This window comes from Mus caroli, unplaced genomic scaffold (assembly GCF_978045245.1).
Source record: "Mus caroli unplaced genomic scaffold, Mus_caroli_1 scaffold_15, whole genome shotgun sequence".
NCBI lineage: Eukaryota > Metazoa > Chordata > Mammalia > Rodentia > Muridae > Mus > Mus caroli.
In genome coordinates, this window is record NW_028227270.1 from 46946236 (window position 1) to 46959731 (window position 13496).

A 13496-nucleotide genomic window follows, 5' to 3' on the forward strand; every position below is an offset into this window, starting at 1 on the left:
GGTATAAAGGAGGTGATGGGGATTGTCCTTTGGTTACACTTGATCAGAATCTTTGTACCTTTCCACTAACACCATGCATTTTGCTTGGCATGATTCAGGGAAATTCAGTTTCAGGGTACAAAAGGAGTTTCTGAAAAATCAGGGACTAGACAAGGCTGTCCACTTTCTCCATACCTATTCAACATAGTACTTGAAGTCCTAGCCAGAGCAATTCGACAACAAAAGGAGATCAAAGGGATACAAATTGGAAAAGATGAAGTCATAATATCACTTTTTGCACATGATATGATAGTATATATAAGACCCTAAAAATTCCGCCAGAGAACTCCTAAACCTGATAAACAGCTTCGGTGAAGTAGCTGGATATAAAATTAACTCAAACAAATCAATGGCCTTTCTCTACACAAAGAATAAACAGGCTGAGAAAGAAATTAGGGAAACAACACCCTTCTCAATAGTCACAAATAATATTAAATATCTTGGCGTGACTCTAACTAAGGAAGTGAAAGATCTGTATAATAAAAACTTCAAGTCTCTGAAGAAAGAAATTATAGAAGATCTCAGAAGATGGAAAGATCTCCCATGCTCATGGATTGGCAGGATCAACATTTTAAAAATGGCTATCTTGCCAAAAGCAATCTACAGATTCAATGCAATCCCCATCAAAATTCCAACTCAATTCTTCAACGAATTAGAAAGGGCAATCTGCAAATTCATCTGGAATAACAAAAAACCTAGGATAGCAAAAACTCTTCTCAAGGATAAAAGAACCTCTGGTGGAATCACCATGCCAGACCTAAAGCTTTACTACAGAGCAATTGTGATAAAAACTGCATGGTACTGGTATAGTGACAGACAAATAGACCAATGGAATAGAATTGAAGACCCAAAAATGAACCCACACACCTACGGTCACTTGATCTTCGACAAGGGAGCTAAAACCATCCAGTGGAAGAAAGACAGCATATTCAACAAATGGTGCTGGCACAACTGGTTGTTATCATGTAGAAGAATGTGAATCGATCCATTCCTATCTCCTTGTTCTAAGGTCAAGTCTAAGTGGATCAAGGAACTTCACATAAAACCAGAGACACTGAAACTTATAGAGGAGAAAGTGGGGAAAAGCCTTGAAGATATGGGCACAGGGGAAAAATTCTTGAATAGAACAGCAATGGCTTGTGCTGTAAGATCGAGAATTGACAAGTGGGACCTCATGAAACCACAAAGCTTCTGCAAGGCTAAAGACACCATCAATAAGACAAAAAAACCACCAACAGATTGGGAAAGGATCTTCACCTATCCTAAATCAGATAAGGGTCTAATATCCAATATATATAAGGAACTCAAGAAGGTGGACTCCAGAAAGTCAAATAACCCCATTAAAAAATGGGGCTCAGAACTGAACAAAGAATTCTCACCTGAAGAATACCGAATGGCAGAGAAGCACCTGAAAAAATGTTCAACATCCTTAATCATCAGGGAAATGCAAATCAAAACAACTCTGAGATTCCACCTCACACCAGTCAGAATGGCTAAGATCAAAAATTCAGGTGACAGCAGATGCTGGCGAGGATGTGGAGAAAGAGGAACACTCCTCCATTGTTGGTGGGATTGCAAGCTTGTACAACCACTCTGGAAATCAGTCTGGAGGTTCCTCAGAAAATTGGACATAGTACTACCGGAGGATCCAGCAATACCTCTCCTGGGCATATATCCAGAAGATGTCCCAACCGGTAAGAAGGACACATGCTCCACTATGTTCATAGCAGCCTTATTTATAATAGCCAGAAGCTGGAAAGAACCCAGATGTCCCTCAACAGAAGAATGGATACAGAAATTATGGTACATTTACACAATGGAGTACTACTCAGCTATTAAAAAGAATGAATTTATGAAATTCCTAGCCAAATGGATGGACCTGGAGGGCATCATCTTGAGTGAGGTAACACAATCACAAAGGAACTCACACAATATGTATTCACTGATAAGTGGATATTAGCCCAAAACTTAGAATACCCAAGATATAAGATACAATTTGCTAAATGCATGAAACTCAAGAAGAATGAAGACCAAAATGTGGACACTGTGCCCCTTCTTAGAATTGGGAACAAAACACCCATGGAAGGAGTTACAGAGACAAAGTTTGGAGCTGTGATGAAAGGATGGACCATCTAGAGACTGCCGTATCCAGGGATCCATCCCATAATCAGCTTCTAAACGCGGACACCATTGCATACACTAGCAAGATTTTGCTGAAAGGACCCAAATATAGCTGTCTCTTGTGAGACTATGCAGGGGCCTAGCAAACACAGGAGTGGATGCTCACAGTCAGCTATTGGATGTATCACAGGGCTCCCAACGGAGAAGCTAGAGAAAGTACCCAAGGAGCTAAAGGGATCTGCAACCCTATAGTTGGAACAACATGATGAACTAACCAGTACCCCGGAGCTCTTGTCTCTAGCTGCATATGTATCGAAAGATGGCCTTGTCGGCCATCACTGGAAAGAGAGGCCCATTGGACTTGCAAACTTTATATGCCCCAATATAGGGGAATGCCAGGGCCAAAAGAATGGGAATGGGTGGGTAGGGAAGTGGGGGGCGCTATGGGGGACTTTTGGGATAGCATTGGAAATGTAATTGAGGAAAATATGTAATAAAATATTAAAAATTAAAAAAAAAAGAATATGTGATTTGGGTACCTGGCAGAGAAATCCAGGCACTAACCTTTCTATAGACTCAGAATATAATGATGACTGGGATTTTAGTTTACAAAGAAAGGTGCCTGGTCATTTCAAAGTATTGTATCTTCTTTCTCTGACCTGAGCCTCAGTTCATTTTGGTTTGTGAATTGGTGTGAGTTCTCACATCAATCAGAATCCTTATCCATCACTGTTGCTAATGTGGTAAAATCCAACAATATTAAATTGATGTTTTAAAAACTCACTCCATTCTCAGATGAAAGTCCAATTAAAATTGAAATTTATATCCTTAAAAAAAAAAAAAGGAGTTTCTGAGATGCAGACGTTTCCTAGGTGTGCATGGTGTTGGGTAGGTGGATAGGTGTTGTACTTGAGGTAAAATTGCACACATTTAGTGTATGTATCTGATGCATTTGGGCATATTACCTACATCCATACAACATCATTATCTACCACAAACAGCCAGGAAACCATGTTCTCTATGCATTCTTATTCTATCAGGTTTATGTGGTCTGCAGTCTATAGAATTCTCACAAAATGACAGAATTGCTATGAATCCCAGAAATCTCCCCAGCATATTTTCCAGGCACTTGGAATTAATTTAAAGAAGAATCAGAATTCCTGCTTGTTTCAGTTAGATTCGTGGTGGCCTAAATTATAAAATAACCTAAGTTCTCATTAGTAGGTGACAAGCTGGGTGCCTCAGGAGGACACTGAGCTGAAAGAACAAAGACAATAGCACTTAGTTAAAGGATTGTATACTTATAAAGTATTATACTCTCACAGTCAGTGCTGTATCCATTACACAACAGCATGTCATTGACAGCTTAGGCACTGTCAATCTGCCCAATTCTTTCTCACGTGATTTTAATCTTTCATGCACTCTCATTTGGCAGGTGAGCATGAGAGTTTCAGCCATCTTGTCTACAATACTGGTAGCAATAGAAAACGAAGGGCTGAAAGAACACAAAATGTAGCTGGAAAAATCACCTTCAAAGGTTGTTATAACATTTTTTAGTTTGTATGTGATTGTTTTTTTGTTTGTTTGTTTGTTTTGTTTTTGTAGCAAGAGTTGTTTCAGAGATGATAAGCAAATGTGTTTACTATATCTTTAATAAGATATATTAAAATGCAGAAAGTTGATTTATTTGGATCATCTCAGAGCTTTCTGCTAATGAATCATATTTCATGAAAAAGCAAAAATGGCATTAAGAAACAGACTGACGGGGGCTGGTGAGATGGCCCAGTGGGTAAGAGCACCCGACTGCTCTTCCGAAGGTCTGGAGTTCAAATCCCAGCAACCACATGGTGGCTAACAACCATCCGTAACGAGATCTGACTCCCTCTCTGGAATGTCTGAAGATAACTACAGTGTACTTAGATATAATAAATAAATAAATAAATAATCTTTAAAAAAAAAGAAACAGACTGACTTGTTTGTATTTAAAGAATGACAGTAAATTATAGTTGAATAAAAATGTAGTAGTAAAAATTGTCTCATCTTTATTTCTTTTTATGATCAAGAAAGCCCAACTGAGATGGTGACACTTTGATTCTTGCTTTGGAGACCATGTTTAGACATTTAGCATTTTTACATATCAGTTTGTATATGTGTGATATAATATAAAATTAATGTAGAAATACTATATGACATTACATATGTAGTTCAATTGTTTTATACTTGTTTAAATATTGGTGTTCCTTAAAGAGAAACAAGGCTACTCTTTTGGAATTAAATGAGCAGGAAACTCTGTAATTCCACAATGCAAAGTCGTGAGAACTAATACAAGATAAGAAACTGACCTGGGCTTGTTTCCTGCATGATCAGATATCACAATGCTGAGAGCAAAACTTCTGATTTAACAGATGTAGACAGGGTCCGAGAATGAGCTTGCCATAACCTCCTGAGTGATGTGCACCTTCTGAAGAGACAGAGTGAGAACTGTATCTGTCAAAGTCATTCCTTCCAGGTCTCCCCTATTTTGCTTCTCTATGTTCAATATTGCTTCCCTCTTTGCATTTACAATTAGGAAAAATTGAATTAGTGTTTTTAAATTGTAATATATTCTCTCATACAATGTATACTGACCACTGTTTTTCCTCCCTATAATCCTCATAAGTCTATCCTACGTTCCCTCTTCCCCAGATCCACTTTCCCTGCTCCATTTTCTCTTCAGAAAAGAACAAACCTCCAAGAGTAGAGAGCCTAATAAGACCAAACAAGATGCAAAACAAAAGGCAATAGACCTCATACTGAGTCTGGACAAGGCAACTCAATAGGAAGAAAAGAGTTTCAAGAGCAGTTGAGGGAGTCAGAGCTACATCTTTTCTCACTGTTAGGATTCCCACACAAGCACCAAGCTAACAGCCATAACATACCAGCAGAGGACTTGGTAGAGACCCAGGCAAACCCCATGTTTGCCATTTTGGTCTGTGTGAAATTTTTGGCCATCCAGGTTGTGTAAGACTTGAGTTTCCTCTCCTGGTCTGGGCTTCACGTTGAAGCAACTATTGATTCCTGACTCCAAAGAGGTGGATGCCACCATGACCCTGCACATCTTGTAGGCAGGACAGATTTTACATGAAGGGTTTTTTAGGTAGGTTGATGTCCAGGATTCTCTTCCTATAGCCTGTAGAGTGTCTTTTCATCCCAAAGAGACTAGAACACTGGAATACAGTCTCCAAGCCTGCAAACATGTCTGTATTCTGTGAACTATGTGGAACTTGTCCTCAGCAATGGCTCTGTTGTCTGTTTTCAGAGAGTAACCTTCTGTCCTTGCATCAATCTGCATTGTTTAGGGATCCCCATGGGATTTTCTTTTCTTTCTTTCTTTCTTTCTTTCTTTTTTTTTTTTTTTTTTTTTTGAGACAGTGTTTCTCTGTATAGCCCTGGCTGTCCTGGAACTCACTTTGTAGACCAGGCTGGCCTCAAAGTCAGAAATCTGCCTGCCTCTACCTCCCGAGTGCAGGGATTAAAGGCATGCACCACCATGCCCAGCTCCCATGGGACCTTCTTGGCCAACAATTCAAGTGAATATAGCCCACTCCTACTGAAGCCCTGCCTGACCATAAAAGATGCCCAGTTCAGATTCTGTATTCCCCATTACTAGAAGTCCTTTCTAAGGTCACCCTCATAGATTCCAGGAAGTTACCCGTACACTAAACTTCTATACTAATACTCAAGTGCCCCATAATTCTAGTCATTTCTCACTGCATTGGACTTCCTCTCACTCTTCAAAGTCAGTCCACCCACAGAATCTATTCTAATTCCCTTTCCAGGAAGATCCATTCTTCTCTTCCGTAGCCTTCCTCTTTACCTAGTCTCTCTGGGTAGGTAGTTTGATTATCATTTCCCTAATAATTTATATCTGTTTTTAAATCAATGCATACCATATTTGCTCTTCTGAGTCTTGTTTCCTCACTTAGGAACTTTTTTCTAGTTGAATCTATTTTCTTGTAAATTTCATGGTGTTCTTTATTTGTCTGTGTTGTCCAATCTTTGTGAATCTCTGCATCTGTTTCAGTCAGATGCTGGGTAGACTCCTGTCTGCATGTATACAAGTATTCCACCCTATAGGTGGAACAACAATATGAACTAATCAGTACCCCCCAGAGCTGATTAGATTCTAACTTCTCTGTCAGGAAATAGTGGAGGAAGCACCAGAAGTATATGTATATATTGTCAAGGAGGCACATATTTATTTTACAGTGATGTCAGGATTATGCTTTGTGTTGTACACTATGGGATATTTTAGGATGCAGTGACTTATGATGATGTGTGTGTGAACTTCACTGGAGAAGAGTGGGATTTGCTGGATCCTTCCCAGAAAAGTCTCTATGAAGAGGTGATGCTGGAGACCTACCAGAACATCACTGCTATAGGTAAGAATGAATTTCCTCTTGCTTTTCAAAATAAGGGGACAAAGATCCTCTGCTGTTTCAATTCAAAAGGGGAAGAATGAGCTGAATAAATCAGGTTCGTGGAATGTTCACTGTAGCTTTCACAGTACTGTGAAAATTCACAGTAACTTGAATTTTGCCTAATTTTCAATACTAAATCATTCATTTTCTGTTGCTGTGTTGTAGGCTACAATTGGGAAGACCATCATATTGAAGACCATTGTCAAAGTTCTAGAAGACATGAAAGGTAATTTTCATGTGCAAGCTGATATAAATATGCCTCTGAGGACATTTTAGTATGTCCTGGAAGCTCTAAAGAAATGCAAGAGTATAAAATATCAGTCCTTTAAGTGTAGCTAAGATTATAATATTTTCACAGAACCATGTACCTCAATGTCAGTTACCTGATTTGTGTTTACAGGCATTCCTATAATAAAAAAAGACTAGGAAACAGTAACCTAACCAATACCTTTATTTGATTCGTAACTGCATTAAAGCTATGCTGTAGAACTACCAATTATTTAGTCTCATAACTCTTACACATAGCAAAAGGTATACACATTGAAAAAGTTAGAAGTATATGTCCAAAACCTTTTTTCCTTTAAAGAGTACATGCTCCATACCTCACTTCACATATCTCCCCACCCCACCCCTTTTTTTTTAAAGAACTATTTATGTATAGGAGTACACTGAAGCTCTCTTCAGACACACCAGAAGAGGGCATCAGATCCCATTACAAATGGGTTTGAGCAACCATATGGTTGCTTGTAGTCGAACTCATGACCTCTGGAAGAGCAGTCAGTGTTCTTAACCACTGAGCCATCTTTCCAGCTCCCATCTAAAACCTTCTAATAAGCAAATAGTCCATGGTAAAGTTGGTGATGCTCATATACCTGTAGTGACATTGCTAAGTTTATTGAGAGGGCAGTGTATGAGAGTCGAGATTGTTGCAATGAAGAAAGTTAATCCATATTCTACCTGTCTGTGAGGAGCAAAGAGTCAAACTGTGAATGAACTTTTCAATTGTTAGTCTTCTTTTAATACATATATCTTGTGTCACAATAGATAAAAGCCATGTGAACATAGGAAAATTGAAAGAGGCACTTTCCCTGTTTCTGTCTCAAAACAATGAGAAGATATATAGTATTATACCTTTGGTAGACTATCTGAATATGATACAAGTTTTCAATTAATTGGTTTTCTGAGGTTACTGGGAATATACTCAAAGTCCCAGTGCAGAAAATATCTAAGATTCTAGGTATTTGGCAATTCTTCTCTTTGTCATGGCTCACTTTGCAAATGTGGTTTGACTCATACTATATGAAAAATTATGAACGCAGTCAGTGTGGTAAGGGTTTGAGTTGTTCCATTGTTCTTCACATATGTGAAATACTTCATGTAAAAATCTTATAAACAAAAAGGATTTTATAAATGTGAGCCATGTAGTAAATGCTCTTACCATGATGGATTTCTTCAAAAGTATAAAATAACCCATAATAAGGGGGAACTCCATGAACATAAACAAAGTGATAAAACCTTAAGATCTGATTCATCTTTACCATTAGACCAAATTATGAAATTCATAAAACTCTTAAAACGATTGAATATGGTGAACCTTTAACGTGGCCCAATTATTGTTACAGGCATGAAAGAACTCATATTGGAGAGAAACCCTATGAACATAACCCATGTGGTAAAGCCTTTGCAAGTGACAATCATCTCCAAATACATAAAAGAACAAATACTGGAGAGAAACCTTATGAATGCAATCAATGTGGTAAAGCCTTTGCAGTTCAGTATAGTCTCCAAAAACATACAAGAATACATACTGGAGAGAAACCTTATCAATGTGATCAATGTGGTAAAGCCTTTGCATTTCAATATAGTCTTCAGTACCATAAAAGTACACATACTGGAGAGAAACCTTATGAATGTAATCAGTGTGGTAAAGCCTTTCCACATCACAATAATCTCCAAACCCATAAAAGAACACATACTGGAGAGAAACCTTATGATTGTAATCAATGTGGTAAAGCTTTTGCAACAACGGGTCAACTCCAAACCCATAAAAGAACACATACTGGAGAGAAACCTCATGAGTGTGATCAATGTGGTAAAGCCTTTGCACTTAAGAATACTCTCCAAAAACATAAAAGAAGACATACTGGAGAGAAACCTTATCAATGTAATCAATGTGATAAAGCATTTTCACGACACAGTAGTCTTCAATATCATAAAATAACACATACTGGAGAGAAACCTTATGAGTGTGACCAATGTGGTAAAGCCTTTGCATGGCAATATAGTCTCCATATACATAAAAGAATACATACTGGAGAGAAACCTTATGAGTGTAATCAATGTGGTAAAGCCTTTGTACATCACACTAGTCTCCAATATCATAAAAGAACACATACTGGAGAGAAACCTTATGAATGCAATCAATGTGGTAAAGCTTTTGCAAGTCACACTCATCTCCAAAGACATGAAAGAACACATTTTAGAAAAAAACCTTAGAATGCAATCAATGTTGTAAAGACTTTGGATGTAAGACTAATCTCCAAAGACATAAAGGAATATATACTGCACAGAAACCTTATGAATGTAATCAATGTGGTAAAGCATTTGCAACTCACAGTCAACTACAATGGCATAGAAGAACACAGCGGAGAGAAACCTGGTTATTGTTTACATATTGACATAAGGAGATACAAGTATGTATCAAATTGACAATGGATGGATTGTGATTACTACTCTTGGTTTTCAATATAAGATCTAAAATGGAAAGCATAGGTCCAGGCATGGTGGTACATGCCTTTGAACCCTAGGAGGTGAGCATCAAGCAGATCTTGAATTTAAGTCCATCCTGATACAGAACAAGTTTCAGGTGAAGAAAAGCTTAGGTCTAGGCCTGTGGATACAGAGCCTTGCAGATCTCTGAGTTCAAGGTCAATATATAGAGCAAGTTCCAGCACAGCCAAGCTGAGGCAGTAAAGGAGTTGGAGAACAGAAAACTGGTGATAATGTAATGGAAGAGGCCATGTCCCAGGCCCAGAAGCAGCAGAACTCAGCAGCGTTGTCCATGTGGCTCTGACTTTAGAGGTAAGAATAGAAGGGACTACTGGGAAAATGGAAGCTTGTTAGCTGTAGCTGAGAAATTAGAAGTGATGATGAAGAGACCAGCATCATTGAGATGAAAGCTTCTAGGAAATGATTTCTGAGAGGACAAAGAAACTGTGTTCCAGAGATAGCCAGGATTGTACCTTGTGTTGAAGCTGAACTTGGTCACATGTAAGAATCACCCAGGTGGTACTGGTTTTGAAGGCATGACGGTGTCATGAGGAGCAGCTGAGGCTTGGACCAATAAAGGGAGCATAACTGAGACTATTAGTGAATCCTAGTTGCAGGAGAAGAACCCAACATATTGAAGATGTCAGTCCCATGAGATGAGCAGAAAGAACAGCCACAGTAGAGTGGAGTCAACCAGAGCTTAGAGTAATAGAGGGCAGAGCTGGAGAAGTGACCTTATCTCTTTGGAGGATAGCAGAAGATCATGTGTGGATCCAAGACATTGGAACAAGAAACTGTAACATTGAGGTTACCTTGGAGACCCCAAGATCTTTGAGATGCAAGAGCTGTGGGGTACCTGTGCAGGAAAACCAGCCAAAGAGAAAGAATTGTGCTGCAGTGAACAAAGCAGAAAGGAGTTGGAGATCTGGAGAATGCTTTAACATCAGACATGGAGATGCAGTTTGGAGATTTCCAAGCTGGCTTTTGGTTTTGTTTTGATCCACTATTTCCTCCGGATGACATTTAGGAATGATGAAGTCCATGTTGTGAAGTTGGAAGTATATGATCTGCTTTTAGATTTTCTTTTTTAGGGGATTACAGTTACATTGAATGAATCTCAGAAGAGACTTTGACCTTTGGACTTTTAACATATTTGAGACTGGTATAGATGATGGGGACTTTTGCAGTTGGACCTCATGTACTTTTCATTATGCATGTTTAAATATGGTCCTCATACATTCCTGTACTCCAACATGGTTATGGGGGCCAGTGAGCGGAATGTGGGAGTTTGAATATGCTCGTAACAGGGAGTGACTCTATTCAGAGGTGTGACCTTGTAGGAGAAAGTGGATATCTCTGGGGGTGGACTCTGAAGCTCCACCAAGTGCAAAACACCCTCCTATTCCCTCCCTGGAAGACAGTTTCTTCCTGGCTGCCTTTGGATCAAAATGCAGAACTCTCAGCTCCTTCTCCAGCATCATGTCTGCCTGCATGCTGCTGTGCTTCCTGCTATGATGAAAATGGACTAAACCTCTGAAACTGTAAGCCAGCCCCAATTAAAGGTTTGCTTTTATGAGAGTTGCCTTGTTCATGATGTCTATTCCTAGCAATGGAAACACTAAGACAGAAACCTTGGGAGTGTATTTAATATGGTGAAGCCTTTGCACAATTCTGTAGGCTTCATCATCGTGAAAGAATATGTACTGGAGCCAGACAGTGGTGGTGCATGCCTTTAATCCCAGCACTTGGGAGGAAGATGCAGGCTGACTTCTGAGTTCTCGGCCAGCCTGGTCTACAAAGTGAGTTCCAGGACAGCCTGGGCTATAGAGAGAAACCTTGTCTTGAAAAACCAAACCAAATCAAAAGAATACGTACTGGAGAGAAACCTTTTGAATGTACTTACTATGGTTAAGCTTCTTACTATGGTTAAGAAGGAATCAATCACTTTGACAGATATAATTCGAATTCTATGTCTTCAAACGTGAGCATCACACAGGAGTTCATGACAAGCTCATTCTTGGACCCTGTCTACATCTGTTAAATCAGAAGTTTTGCTCTCAGTATATGACTCCTAGAAAAATAATTAAAAGTGGCGCCTGAACTCTCTATTTCTGACTCTCCAGTTACTACTAATCTATCTTTCGAGCAGAGGCCCCATGTCCTTGAGCTCTCTTTGGGAGCAGAGGTGATCAGAAAGGTAGTCAAGGGCTCTGAAGTCCCTCAGGCACACTCGAGGTTTCAGGCAACACCAGCGCCACTGAAGCACACACACAAAACCCTGTTGAGGATTAATCTAATATCTGCTCTCTGACACAGTGTTTGCAACACAGCAGGTAGAACTTGCCATATCCACCCACAAACCCCATACACATCTAGGAAACTTCTACAGCTCAGAAACTCCTGTTGCACCTGAAATTGAATTTCCCAGAATCATGCCAGGATCAATGGTGGTAGTGGAGAATTGAAAATATTCTGATCAAGTATTGCTAAACAATGATCCCCATCACTGCCTTTATACCACTTTCAAATACTTCATAACATTTGTCACACAACAGTGAATGTGTTTGAGTCTATCCCTAACCCCTAACCCTAACCACTAATCCCTTACCCTGTTATCTGTTGACTATCCTCTATGTATACTGAATAGAGTATAGAATTAGGCTTAGACTAATGCCACTTTGTCATTAATGTTTGTCTGAAGACAGATTTTTTTCCCATATGTATTTCCTTCAATTCTCATACTCTAAAGTGCCTTAAATGCCTCACTTATTCCTTCAGAACTTACAAGCTTTTTTGTAGGGTTGTTTTCTTTGTGTGTGTTGGAAAGTTCCTTCATAATCTACATATAAAGCCTATTTTGTTAAAGCTATTTCAATGTTACATCACTCTAACATTTTATATTTGCTAATACCATAAGATACAATAGGTTTAACAAATCCACAGTCTCCTGTGAGAACATTTATTCAGGGGTGGGGAATAAGCAATGTTTATCTCCTCTTTCTAAGTTCTCAGTGGCACCACATCTCAAAATTACCACAGTTCAACCAAAGATGCCAGTGAAATTACTGAGTTTTCCTTATAAAATATTGACAAGGTGTTTGTTATGAGACTTGGATATCCTAGAATCAGTCACAATAAAAATGCTTTACTCATTATGTATGGAGACAATTTCACATTACATAAATAGTTATACCTCTTCCCCCTTTAAAAATACTGGCCAGCCGTGTCGTCTTTTTTTCTTTTTTTAAATATATATTTTAAAAATTCTTTTTTTAATTATATATTTATGTAAGTACACTGTAGCTGTACTTCAGACACTCCAGAAGACGGCACCAGATCTTGTTACTGATGGTTGTGAGCCACCATGTGGTTTCTGGGAATTGAATTCGGGACCTTCGGAAGAGCAGTCAGTGCTCTTAACCGCTGAGCCATCTCTCCAGCCCTGTCTTTTTTTTTTTTTTAATAAAGAATTAGTATCATTTTAAAAGTCCTGCTGTGATCACTTTATTTAGTGTATCTGAAGGCATGAAGATAGTTGCATTCTAATTTAGAAGATAGGAAAGAAGCTCCATGCTGGATCTTTAAATTATTATACTGTTTTTTTTATAAGACATTAGTAGTTATGAATATCTTTTAAATTATTAAACTATTTATGTCTGCATAGTTATACATATATACATACATATATATACATATATATGCATATGTATACATATATACATAACTATACAGACATAAATAGTTTAATATATACATATATATGTATATATTAAATATGTATTATATATGTATGTATATATTAAATATATACACAATATATTTGCATATATACAAATATATATGTATTTATATATATAAATATATATGTAAATATATATTTATATATATAAATACATATATATGTATGTATCTATATACATACATATATTATATGTATATATTAAATATGTGTATATTAAATATGCATGTATATGTGTACATATATATATATATGATATTTAAAAGCACATACTCATTATCCTTATATGAATAAGGACAGTGTTCACTATGAATAACTTTTTCTGTTCTATGAGTAGTAAACTCTTTAAAAGTAATTCAGAGTGGCGC

At 38.0% G+C, this 13496-nt stretch overlaps 1 protein-coding gene across 1 annotated transcript in view; it reads left to right on the forward strand.

Moving 5' to 3' along the window:
- Positions 1-13496, forward strand: part of LOC115029036 (uncharacterized) — a 159318-nt gene that overhangs the window by 42934 nt on the left and 102888 nt on the right. The window contains exon 7 of the mRNA XM_085830948.1: positions 8733-9096. Within this exon, the coding sequence (XP_085687074.1) occupies positions 8733-9096 (364 nt within the window). The remainder of the gene's footprint in view (positions 1-8732; positions 9097-13496) is intronic.